Genomic DNA, 13,792 nt, shown 5'->3' on the forward strand with positions numbered 1-13,792 from the left:
GACTGGGTGATGGGCACTGAGGGGGGGCACTTGATGGGATGAGCACTGGGTGTTATGCTATCTGTTGGCAAATTGAACTCCAATTTAAAAAAATAATAAGATATCAAAAACAAAAACAAAGATTTATCAACACTCGACAAATAAGAAATAAACCTAACTTTTTAAATGACAAAAATTTTGACAGCTCAATGAAGATATACAGATGTTAAATAAGCTCAACATTATCAGTTATTAGGGAAATGTATATTACAGCCATAAATGTATATATTTATACACATATATATGTATTTATGTGTGTGTGTGTATACATATATACACCATACCCATCCATGGCTACGATTAAAAAACTGATCATACTAAGTACTGATAAATATAGATGGAGGAGTTAGAAACCCTCACACACTGCTGGTGGGTTTAGAAAATAGTACAATGACTTTAGAAAACAATTTGGCAGTTTCATAATAAGGCAATATGAAGAGACAGGAGACTTAAGAGTGATGGATATGTTAACTGTCTAAATTACAGTTATGGTTTCACATGTGTATATATATGACAAAACTATCAAATTATATACTTCATACACGTGCAGTTTACCTAACTAGGGCTGTTGGAGAAAGAAAGCCTCTATTATATGAAAAACCATCTAAGACAGTGGCTGAGACATGGATGGAAAGATGGATATGAAACCATACAAGATGAATGAAGCTAGTGGCCCTTGGTCTTTCACCTCATAGCATTAAGTACTAATAGCTAAGCTTTAAGCAAGGGGGTAACGTGATGAAATGTAAACTTTTAAAAATGTATAGTAATTATGGTTGCAGTGTACACCAAGATCCTGAGAGGTGGAATGGCAGGGAAAACAGTCCTGAGGTTAGCTCAGTAATCTAGGAGAAAAATAATGGTAACCTGACCTTGGGTGAAGACACAGAAGAGAAGCAGAGTTCACAAACACATCAAGTGTGCCATTCCCACGTGGACAACCACAATGGAAATTATAGTTCTTTGGCTGAGAGTATTCAATAGTTCTCTATTTTAATATAAAACATACTTCTGAGATGAGTAGCTCTATAACTCCTCAGTGTTGTGTGGCGCAGCGCTAGACGAGATGTGCACATATTACTACAACCATATATACAGAAAAAGGCTTTATATTTATACGACGGCCCTACCTTTACAATCCATGCCAAGTTCAATGAGCAACAGGGAACTCTTATAATCAGAGTATTGCAACTTGCAATCCTCTGAAGCTGCTTCAGATGACTGAGTTAAGTCATCAAGATGCTCGTCATCAAGACGCTCTGCAGAATTCACTTGCTTTTTGACCTACAAATAAATAATACTATTTCAAAATGTCATCCAAATATTTATAAAATATACTAAGTGTAGAAAGATGATAAATATCCATCTTTTTATAAAAGCAAAAACATAGGTACTTTTTAAAAGAACTGATTTTTATCAAAAAGACCTTTATCAATAATTGGTGTTTCTGAATAATTTTTTCACAGCAGATGTCTATACAACAAAGGAAAATTTTCATTTTTTCACTATGCGTTTCATAAAGTAATTTTTTTTACCATGGAATAATGTTTCTGATAAATATGAAATATCAAAATAATATAATAAAAATATATCATGAATGAAATAGAATTATAATAAAAATATATCATAAATGAAATAGAATTATATATTTTGTTTGTCTACCTTGTTCTTTTCCTTAGATGTTTTCTTTGCAGGTCTAAAAAGAGGAAGGATTCTTTTCAGGAAAATATTAAATACTTAAAATACAAAGAATATTTAAAGCATATCTAAGCAATATTAATAGCAATATTAACAAAGTATTAAATTTAGATCAAAATTGCAAAAGTAAAGGAAAATCATGTTACTTACATTATTTGATAGGGGTAAATATACCACATTTTTTGTTGTCATTTTCAATAAAAACAAGTTTTCACTAAATCAATTTGGAAAGTGCAAACTAAGTTTTTTTAATGACATAAGCCCTTTTTAAATAATCGTGATATTAGTGTTTTGAAGTTTTACTGTGCAACTACTATGCATTATTTGGGACAGTTTACATATCCTAAAGGGTTTTTAGGCCTTACACAAACCGTATGAAGTAGGCAATTATACTGGGTATCTTTTCACAGGAAGCAAATGAGGCACAGAAATTCTAAGGAACTTCCCCAAGCCCATACACCTGGTAGGAGCAGACCACCCAGAACTCAAGTCTAGGAAATGTCCCTTCCAAACATGTGTTTTAAAATATGTGGTAAAAGTAAGTTAAGTATTTCTAAGTAATGTGATACCAATTGAATCTATAGTATTATTCCATTTCTAGCTATAATTATTCTAGAAATAATTTCTGAATCTCACATACATTTTTAATTTTTAATTTTTTAAAAAGATTTTATTTATTTATTCCTTCACTAGAGAGACACACAGAGAGAGACAGGCAGAGACATACAGAGGGAGAAACAGGCTCCCCCATAAGGAGCCTGGTGTCGGACCCCAGGATCACGCCCTGAGCCCAAGGCAAGACACTCAACTGCTGTGCGACCCCAGCATCCCACACACATTTTTTAATTAAAACACTTCATACCTAGGCAGTACTGAAAATCTACTTTCAATAAACTGAAGATTTAATTCGTCTAAAGAAGTTCATTAATGGGCATTCCTTTACTCATTCAAATGTTTATTCATGGATTCAACAATTACTCATGAAGCACACAATATGTGTCAATGACGCTGCTGGTACAGTAACCGTGGCTCTTGTAATTTAGAACTTTATAATCCAAAAGTAATAATCTATGATAGATGAATAGTTTTTCAATTGTAAATAAACATATTGTAAATAAACAAAACCATTCCCCTTTCCCCAGAACCTAAACAAATATTAACTTAATATAATCAGATACTCCAAAGCCCCTCACAAAATCATAGCTATTCATGATACTGTCAAAGGTACTGAATACCTTAAAACCTATCAAGAAATGATTAGTTCTATTCAGAATCGCCTATGTGTCTGTATATTTACTATTTTATATATATATATATATATATTTTTCAATCGATGAAGGATAGTATCTGAATATTCAATTATATGAGAATACTGCACGGTGGAACTGACTCTAAATAAACAACCTCTTACCACAAAACTCATATCCTGATCTGGGGGTCCTGGGATCGAGTTCTACTTTGGGCTCCCCACAGGGAACCTGCTTCTGCCTCTGCCTATGTCTCTGCCTCTCTCTCTCTGTCTCTCACAAATAAATACATGAAATCTTAAAAAAAAAGTCACTCCTCCTCATCCTAACCTTTCAAGTGGTGTTTTTGATATACTTGAGTATTTCTTCCCTCAGCCTGTACGACACTATATTACAGTGTTTTACTTATATAATAATCATAGTTAACGTTCCTTCAGAGGGAAATAAAGAATTTATGGGATTTTACCTTCTTTCATCCTGATCCATTTCACTTAGACTGTTGTCATTACTCACTCGTAGTAGACTACCAGTTAGGGAATCGGCCTCCTCAAAGCCTGGTGTAATCACAGATGCTTTTGATGCCCACTTTACATTTTTATCTTTCTTTATTTCCATGATAGACAAACCAGGATCATTACTTAAAACAAAAATCCAGTTAAAATATCCATTAGAAAGCCAATATTTTCTAATAATTTTACTGGTAAGGAATGAAAAAATTTTTTGTAAACATCTGTTACCCATCTGAATTCATTTATTAATTCATAGAACAGTTATGAAGTGCAACCATATGCAAGGAAATACACATATACAATTATGATACAATGTCATTTGTGGGGACAAAACTGCCTGTGTAGGACCTGTGGAATCAAGTGCCATTCACCAAGGCATGGAGGAAAAGTCTCATCTGCCCATGCATCGGGTAACAGGCATACGCACTACACACCCAGCTGTGGATCCAGCAAAAGCCCATAAATTGGCGCCACCCTCACCCTCACAGCCACCATCTGGGAGCCCCTGGAAAACACTTAGATAATCACCCATGGGGGTAGAGAGTCTTCATGGAAAACCAGCTTTCCTGTAGAGAAGTTCTAGCACATCACCAGAGCAAAACAATCAGGTTTGGACACATGGGAGCGGTAGTCATTAAAGACTGGAGGAGGTGACTGCTACTTCAAAGGCAAAGACAGCAATGCAAAAGGATATGACAAAATCAAGGAAATATGACACCAACAAAGGATTACAATAATCTTCCTGTAATCAATCTCAGACACGTGGAGATCTGTAATTTATCCAAGAAAGATTTCAAAATCTCAGTCTTAAGGAAATTCAAGGAGCTACCAGAAAACACAAAAAGCCAATTCAGGGGTGCCTGGGTGGGTCAGGCAATTATGTGTCTGACGCTTGATTTCATCTCAGGCTATGATCTCAGGGTCATGAGATTGAGCCCTGCATCAGGCTTACACTCAGCACAGTGTCCCTCTCCCTCTGCTATTCCCCCCTAGCTCACACACTTTCTCTTGCTAAAATAAATGAATAAAATCTTTAAAAAACAGTTAATTCAATAAAATGAGGAATACACTACATAAACAAAATGAGAAGTTTAATGAATAGCTGGAAGGGCTTAGTCAGTTTAAGTGTCTGACTTGGTTTTGGCTCAGGTCATGATCTCAAGGTCGTGGAATCACCCCCAGGTCTGCTTGAGATCCTCTCTCCATCTCTTTCTCTCTCTCCCCACTTGCTCACTCTTTCTTTCTTTCTTTCTTTCTCTCTCTCTCTCTCAAATAAATACATTTTTAAAAATAATTTTAAAGGGACAAAGAAAAAGAAAATGTTTTGGTAACTTGTGCATACTTTTAGCCTAGTATCTAATCCTAATACAAAAAGCTAGATTTACCAACAGAAAATTATATATATTTTTTCATGGACTAAATGCATGCAAGAAAATATTATGAGCATATAGCTATGTAAATTTACAAAAAGACTGAATTTTCCCATAGGAGATTATCGGTTGAATAACTTTAGGGCACTGAAAACAAAAACAAAACCAGCAATTACTGTTTTAAAACTGCCATACAGATAACTCTTCTAGTTAAATTAAACATCCAAAAAAGATGGATCTTCCTGAAAGCAATTATTAAACAATTCTTCTCGACCCAAATTTCAGAAGTAAATCTGTTATTATGGATACGAAATAGCTTTCATTTTGAAAACAGTTAATAGAAGCAACTTTTAAATAGAAAACAACTGGTTAAAGACACCTCACAGTTATGTTGGCGGGGGAATGCTAACATGCAGCCATGGTAACGAGAACCCATCAGAACCAGTTTTAAATGTTTGTAATGATCAATGCCATCTGTCCTCACTCACTAGCCAACCAATGTCAGCTTCTCCCTCATGATGTATAGCCAATGTGGGACAAAATCACTCCAATACGCATGCCTTGAGTGCCAACCAATCAACAACAGTCTTACCCAAATTACCATGGTGGCTTCAGATGATGACAAACCACTTAATTCTCTGAAAGTCTCCCAAGTCTTAAACTCCACTTTTCCTGAAACTGTATATAGAAAGCGAAGACTACTCTGTCAGAAAAGACTGTAAGTGGCCAGCATAGCTCCCTCTTATTAGTCAGCAGTAAATTCCGACTTCACCTTTATATTTCAGATATTGAGGGCTCATATCCTCTGGCAAAAATGTTTAAAGTCCTATAATAATTTACCACCATATTTCATTTTCCTTAATGAAACATAAAGAAGTTTGCTCTTCCTTTGTTCCATTCTACTATAATTAAAACTAACATAGGGATCCCTGGGTGGCGCAGCGGTTTGGCGCCTGCCTTTGGCCCAGGGCGCGATCCTGGAGACCCGGGATCGAATCCCACGTCGGGCTTCCGGTGCACGGAGCCTGCTTCTCCCTCTGCCTGTGTCTCTGCCTCTCTCTCTCTCTCACTGTGTGCCTATCATAAATAAAAAAAAAAAAATTAAAACTAACATAAATACCAGTAAAAGAATAAGTAGCAAGTAACCACAAGATTAGGCCCAAATAATCCACAAAATGCAGATAACAGACAGGTTAAATTGTCAGAATGGACCCATGCCAACCGTTCTTTCTGTTTAAGTGAGAATTGGTATTATGTTAAAAACAATACACACGGTTTAGTTAAACTCCATTCACTCAACAAACATTTATTGAATAGCACTATATATGCTAGAATGTTCTCTAAGCACTGAGGACACGGCCATGAACAGAAAAAAACCCTACTCACGAGGATAGTAAACATAGTAACAATAAACTACCTAGGCAAACTACACAGTATGAGAGGAGAAAAACTAAAGCAGAGAAATCAAATTTCAATGTGTTGTAGCAGAAGGGGTGGTCGAAATACTAGTCAGGATAAACCAAGAAGGGCCTTGCTGAGAAAGTGACCTTGAAGCAAAAACCAGGGAGAAAAAGAGGGAGCAAGGAGTAAGCCATGAGGATACCTGAGAGAAAAGCACTCCACAGAGAGTTTATAGCAAGTACAGAGGTATGCCTGAAGTGTTTATAATGAGGGTGGGGGGTAAGAATAGTGAGAAATTCAAGTGTGGCTGAACAGAAGGAAAGGGATAGAAAGTAGTTCAAATCAGAGAGACAGAGGGAGGAAAGGATAGGGAGGGACCCGAGATGAACAAGTCACATAAGGCCTTGTAGCTATTAGAAAGAACTTGAGTGAATGGGAGGCCATTAGGTTTTGAGCAGAGGAGGACATAATCTGACTTATGTTTTAATAGATCCACTGTGTTTAGAATTAATGGAAAGTGAATTTTCAAAGATTATATAATATGAAGTCACTATTGAAAAATTTGATGTGGTGCATGTTGAAATATATGCTCTTTAAAATGGAAGAATAAGGGGTGCCTGGTTGGCTCAGTTGGTAAAGCGTCTGCCTTCGGCTCAGGTCATGACCCTGGAGTCCCGGGATCAGCCCCACTTCAGGCTCCCCGCTTCTCCCTCTGCCTCTGCCGCTCCCTGCACTCACACACTCTCTCTCTCAAATAAATAATCTTAAAAACATTTTTAAAGGAAAAATAATAGCCTGTATGCAAAGTGCCTGAAAAAGAAGATTCACTGCATTAACAACCTCTTGGTTTACAGCATAGGGATCAAATGTTTATACAGAATATGGGACAAGTTGCCATGTGAAATCTCTTCGTAATAATATTCAGATCAATTTGAGAGTCCAACATTTGAGCACTCGTGCATTGGGAACCAAAACCAAAAACCTAATAATTAGCAGTTTTGTTGGTAATAAGGTAGAGTGCCAGTGTAGCAGGTAACTTCCCTTTGCAACTCAGCAGATATTAAAAGTATTCTAAAGTTATTGTAAGACATCAAACCAAACACTTTAAATATACTTTGGGGGATCCCTGGGTGGCTCAGCAGTTTAGCGCCTGCCTCCAGCCCAGGGTGTGATCCTGGAGGCCCGGGATCGAGTCCCACATCAGGCTCCCTGCATGGAGCCTGCTTCTCCCTCTGCCTGTGTCTCTGCCTGCCTCTCTCTCTCTCTCTCTCTCTGTCTCTCATGAATAAATAAAAATAAAAATTAAAAATTTTAAATTTGTTAAACAATCAAAACCCTGCAGACCTAAATTCATTTTCTCAGATAGTTACATGCTGCATTATTTTATAGGTGTGAAAACTTACTTCCTTATGGATGGAGAGTTAGACTCCCTCCAAGTTTTTGATAGATAATCTTAACATATATATGTAACATGTTTATGTAAGTATTCTTAATATATCTGTCATGTTTTATAAATATAATAATATATAATAAATGTTCTTAGAATATGTGTGTCTAAGTGTTGACACAAGTCATGTTTTCCTATAGGATCTACTCCTGGCAATGAAGCCGTTGGGATATAGGGACAGCATATGTGAAATTTGAAATGCACTGCTACATCACTCTTCAGAAAGGATTTGTCAATTTTCTTCCTCTCTCTCTCTTTTAAAGATTTTTATTTATTTATTCAGGAGAGACACAGAGTGAGGCAGAGACATGGGCAGATGGAGAAGCAGGCTCCTCATGGGAAGCCTGATGCAGGACTCGATCCCACGACCCCGAGATCACAACCTGAGCCAAAGGCAGACGTTCAACCACTTAGCCACTCAGGTGCAACGGATCTGACAATTTTCACCTAACAACAGTGTATGAGAATGACTTTTTCCTTACATTTGCTAACCTAGGTTATTTTTTTTTTTTAGTTAAGTATTTATCACTATGCCTGCAAAACAATTTGATACCTTACCGGTCTTTGCCTTTTTCTGTTTAGCACCCTGGGTGGAATATCTCTACTAAAAATATAAAATGTGTTAAACATGATTAGCTCCAAACAGAATTTGTTTTATAGAAAAATAATAATTATCTACTGTTTAAATATTGCTATAGGCTTACCTATCAGAATCTTCATTCTGCGTAGTAGGAAACAGGTGGTTATCAGTTTCTCCAGTCTTTCTTTGTTGAATTAGTCCAGCAGCAGGAGCAGCAGCAGCAGCAGCAACAGCAAGAGCAGTACCAAGAGCAGGAGCAGCAGCAGCAGCAGCAGCAGCAGCAGCAGCATATATGTTTTCTGCTCCTTCCATTTTATTACTCGTGTGCTGCTTCCTTTCTTTTCCAGTCTTGAATGGAAATTTGATAGTTACAACTTCATTCATTAAAAAGAACTTTTTTCATTAATTGTATCATTTGACTCTTTAATGTAATTTTAATCAATAAAACTATCTTGCACTTAACTTTATCATTACCTGTAATTGCAATTTTTGGAAATTCTGCTTCATTTCTGTTGGAATAGAACAACATAATTTTCCAGAATTCCAAAAAGGACTTTCTTAATTTTGTGTTCATATCTACACTTTGCCACCTAACATTCCCAACTTCACCCCATCTGACCAGCAGATACAAAGAAATAAAAAGACACAAAAATCTGTCCTCTTCCGTCTTTACCATCTGGATTTTGCTTACACCAACAGATTCAAAGGATGTGACATTGTGATGCTCCAGGAACAAAGACGAAGCTTTCCATTTCTGCACTGAGCTATTCTTTCCCCAACTGCCTTTTATAATTTTTTTTATTGGTGTTCAATTTACTAACATACAGAATAACACCCAGTGCCCGTCACCCATTCACTCCCACCCCCCGCCCTCCTCCCCTTCTACCACCCCTAGTTCGTTTCCCAGAGTTAGCAGTCTTTACGTTCTGTCTCCCTTTCTGATATTTCCCACACATTTCTTCTCCCTTCCCTTATTTTCCCTTTCACTATTATTTATATTCCCCAAATGAATGAGAACATATAATGTTTGTCCTTCTCCGACTGACTTACTTCACTCAGCATAATACCCTCCAGTTCCATCCACGTTGAAGCAAATGGTGGGTATTTGTCATTTCTAATAGCTGAGTAATATTCCATTGTATACATAAACCACATCTTCTTTATCCATTCATCTTTCGTTGGACACCGAGGCTCCTTCCACAGTTTGGCTATCGTGGCCATTGCTGCTAGAAACATCGGGGTGCAGGTGTCCCGGCGTTTCATTGCATTTGTATCTTTGGGGTAAATCCCCAACAGGGAAATACAAATCAAAACTACAATGAGATACCACCTCACACCAGTGAGAATGGGGAAAATTAACAAGGCAGGAAACCACAAATGTTGGAGAGGATGCGGAGAAAAGGGAACCCTCTTACACTGTTGGTGGGAATGTGAACTGGTGCAGCCACTCTGGAAAACTGTGTGGAGGTTCCTCAAACAGTTAAAAATATACCTGCCCTATAATTCTTTTTTTCATTTGGATCCCAGGGCTATCAAAAAAGTCACAGTGTTCATTAAAATATGTGAACCAAAGTTCACCACAACATAAAAGGAGCAAAACTAATATTAGTGTAGAATTTTGGGAAATGAGTAATGCTCCCCAAATTTCACATTCCATAACCATAAAATTTTATAGTATATAAAATTTTATAGTATATAAAATATAAAAGTAATTATCAACTTTAATCCCATTTTCTATTGATAATGGGAATAAAACCAAAAAAGGTTACATGATTTGTCCAAAGTTCCTAAAGTGGCATTACCTAGCATCAAAGAGATGATACAATTCCTTGATGCTGAATCAAATAAATGACCCAACAAGTTTATTAATCAGCTATGCTAAAAGTGTGACTTTGGCACAGTAATTTAATACCTTAATTGGGGATGAGGCGCTTAGCTAATTTTTATTTTAAAGGAGGATATCTCTAGATTTTGTTTATTTTTCACCTCAAACATCAGTTTTCTCCCTTAGAGTCAAATACTGAAGGTTTGCTGAAAATCTATGCTACCTACATGATAAAAGTCGTATGTGTCAAAATATATCATACTTTATTAAACAAAATGTAAAGGTTTGATTCAACAAAAACACCTGAGAGTGATGATTAAACAAACACATATATGTGTATACACACACACACATGCACACACACACACGTGGTCACCTGGGTGGCTCAGTCAGTTAAACATCTGCCTTTGGCTCAGGTCAAGATCCCCGGGATCTGGGATCAAGACCCGTGCATCAGGCTTCCTGCTCCGCCAGGAGTTTGCTTCTCCCTTTCCCTCCTACACCTGCTCCCGTTTGTGTTCTCTCTCTCGGTGTCAAATAAAATCTAAAAAAAAAAAAAAAAAATTTTTTTTTTTTAATGTAGAGGAGATGCCTGAGTGGCACAGTTAGTTGGGCCTCCAGCTCTTGATTGCAGTTCAGGTCATGATCTCCTGGTCATGGGATTGAGCTCCGCTTCAGGCTCCACGCTCACTGGGGAGTTTGCTTCTCTCCCTTTCTCTCTCCCTCTACCCCTTTCACCCTGCTCACACACTCAAATGAATAAGTAAATAAATAAGTAAGTAAGTAAATAAATAAATCCTAAAAGAAAAAAAGGAGTCTGTTTTTAAAAACATGGGAGAAAAAAACTGGTGATAATGCAAATATTTGTTCTTAAAAATATCTCAAAAAGTGGTCGTGTTGGAATTTGAAGTTCCAAGAGTTTGAGGAAAGCAGAGAAGACTATACATACTGAAGCAATAAACAGAAGCAATAAATAGATTGGTTTAGATGAAATATTTGTTTATATCCCTTCCCTTAGTTATTGCTTCTTTTTCATGTTATGTATTCATTTATTTTAAAGATTTTATTTATTTATTCATCAGGGACACACACACAGAGAAGCAGAGACACAGGCAGAGGGGGAAGCAGGCTCCATGCAGGGAACCTGATGTGGGACTCAATCCCAGATCCCGGGATCATACCCTGAGCCAAAGGCAGACACTCAACAGGTGAGCCACCCACCCAGGCATCCCAACTTCTTTTCCATTTTATTGTTTATAGAAGTGCAACTTATATTTAAGCCAATAGATAAAAATCCTAGATATTATGATATATTTTTTAAAGATCTATGTATTTTAGAGAACAAGACTGATAGCATGAGAGAGGCACAGCAGGAGAGAGAAACTCAAGCAGACTCCATGCTGAGCACAGAGCCTGACGTGGGGCTCCTCTTCACAACCCTGACATCACAACCCAAGCCAAAAACAAGACTAGGACTCTCAACTGACCGTGCCCCCCAGGCGCCCCAAGATAATCGCATTTTTAAAGCAATTTTCTCTATGGTTACTCTGGTTCATGAGGTCACAGGGTGCATAGCGAAAAGAGCTTCCCAGTTCACACGCCACTTGGGAAACTGAAAGAAACTTAAGGAACACATATCTTATGTTTTCCTGCATTCCTATCATTTAGATAGCAGAAATAATATTATTTCTGAACACAATTATATATTCAGATGACCCCATTTTATACATGAGCTTTTTTCTTAAGTGGAAAATCAAAATGGCTCAGATAATTGACAAAGACAAAAAAATCAAAAGAGCAGCAGCAAAGTGAATCTCTCTACCTCTTTTTGAAGTTCAACTTTCTCTTTTTCCAAAGCCAGGAGTTCTACTTGTAACATGCCTTTCTCATTCTTAAACCTTTGCAGATTTTGCATATCTTGCTGTCATTCTTCTTTTTGATATACTTTTGATGTTCTGAAAGGACGTGGTGAAGAACTCACATTTTCTAATGCAGGTTCCGTACTTTTATAGTTATTAGTACTGTCATTATCTGCATCTAATGGCTTCTGGAAAGAGTCTTGTATTGGTTTTGTTTTCTTGTAAGTGTTTGTAATAGCAGAAGTATCATGCCTTTTCTTCTGAATCATTTGTTTCGCCACATTGGAGTGGGCAAGCCGCAAATCAAAAAGGCTTTCTGGGTCACTATATGGAGGGATATATCCAGTGTCTAATTTACTATTGGTGGTATTTTGGTTCAAACTTTTGGCCATCTGCATGTCAAACTCTTGGTCTTCTTTCACTTCAAATGTAACTAGTGGGTTCCTTACTTTTTTATTTTCTGGATCGCTATCAAGACTCTCATTTTTGTTAAAAACATGCTCACCTGGTTTGTTATCATTTTCATGGGAAGAAAGCTTAGAAGATGACTGGCAAGCATAGTCTGGGGACCCAGAGTATGAATGAGAGAGAATAGCATTTTCGAGAATAGGCTCTTTTTGTTCAGGAAAGGCCTGAGGTACTACAGAGACAGACACTCCAAATTCATCTTTTTCCTCACAATCAAGTGTAACTTTTGTCACATTAGGAGGTATTTCCTTTAAGTCTGTTTCTTTAGAATTACCACATAGTGGTTCTAACTTAGGATGAGTAATAATTTGGTACTTTTCACAAGTTTTACCAATCTTCTGCTTTAACTCTCTGCTCATGCGTTTCACATTATTTTTCCAATCTAATTTGCCTTGTTTCATCTGTATCTCCTCATACTTCTTGTGCACACGAGGATGTTCTGAATGTACAGATCTATCACCCTGTCTATCACATTCCATATTCATTTCTGGTTCTCAAGCCATATTTTGCAGTCGCACAAGTGGAATGTTAATTTGCTTGGTTTGGCTTTCAGATGTCTTTTCAGCCAGGATACATGTTTGTAAAATAATTTTATCCTTAGGTAATCAAATACGGACAAAGAAAAATAGAAAATAATTAAAATTTAGTTATTAGCTGTTCCTAAGTCACTGGATTATAACTAAGAAGTGAGGACAGAAGAAAAGCATAAATCCATTCACTTCTATTTTGTCAGGTTTTTCTTAACTAAACAATTCAATACAGTTACATCTACCAAAAAATGAATCAGATGATTTTTAATGTTACAAACTTAAAAACACTTTATTCCCTTGTATCTTAAAGAGTGAGCCCCGACAATGCATTTCAGGAGTTTTTACAAGTTTGAAACCTAGATAATAGGCAAACTCATTTCTGGGGGGCAAATATCAATTAACATCAAAGAAAAATAAATTCCTATATTTTAGCTTAAATTATATACTATGATAGTGTTAGACATCGCTATAGATTATCTGCTTGTATCCAGCTCTAATATATTGTAATGTCCACTGAGAGTGGATAAGAAAAATATTAATAATATGGATTTCCTATGCTGAAATAACTGAAAGAGTTATTGTTTATAATCCAACTACAAAGGTCCCATCCTGGAAGGTGTGATTTTACATAGGCGATCGTGCTGATTTCATGACCCCATTCTCTCAAGTCAACTACACAGAGATCACAAAGCAGAATAAATCTTTAATCTTGGCATTTGTAACTGGAAATAGAGAACTAGACACTTTGAACCACTGAGAATAATCACTCCTTGTACATGAGTCTAAGTCAGTAGTCATCATTGTTAATACTGCTCATAA

General features: G+C 36.8%; 1 protein-coding gene across 1 annotated transcript in view; it reads right to left on the reverse strand.

Annotated features, from left to right (window-relative positions):
• LOC144313590 (ankyrin repeat domain-containing protein 26-like) overlaps nucleotides 1-12,621 on the reverse strand; it is a 77,734-nt gene extending 65,113 nt beyond the window's left edge. The window contains 5 exon segments of the mRNA XM_077896516.1: nucleotides 1,170-1,323; nucleotides 1,702-1,735; nucleotides 3,451-3,621; nucleotides 8,416-8,639; nucleotides 11,939-12,621. Coding sequence (XP_077752642.1) covers nucleotides 1,170-1,323; nucleotides 1,702-1,735; nucleotides 3,451-3,621; nucleotides 8,416-8,639; nucleotides 11,939-12,031 — 676 coding nt within the window. The 5' untranslated portion in view covers nucleotides 12,032-12,621.
• Nucleotides 12,622-13,792: the final 1,171 nt, after the last annotated feature.

The sequence above is a fragment of the Canis aureus genome, chromosome 5 (assembly GCF_053574225.1).
Source record: "Canis aureus isolate CA01 chromosome 5, VMU_Caureus_v.1.0, whole genome shotgun sequence".
Taxonomy (NCBI): Eukaryota; Metazoa; Chordata; class Mammalia; order Carnivora; family Canidae; genus Canis; species Canis aureus.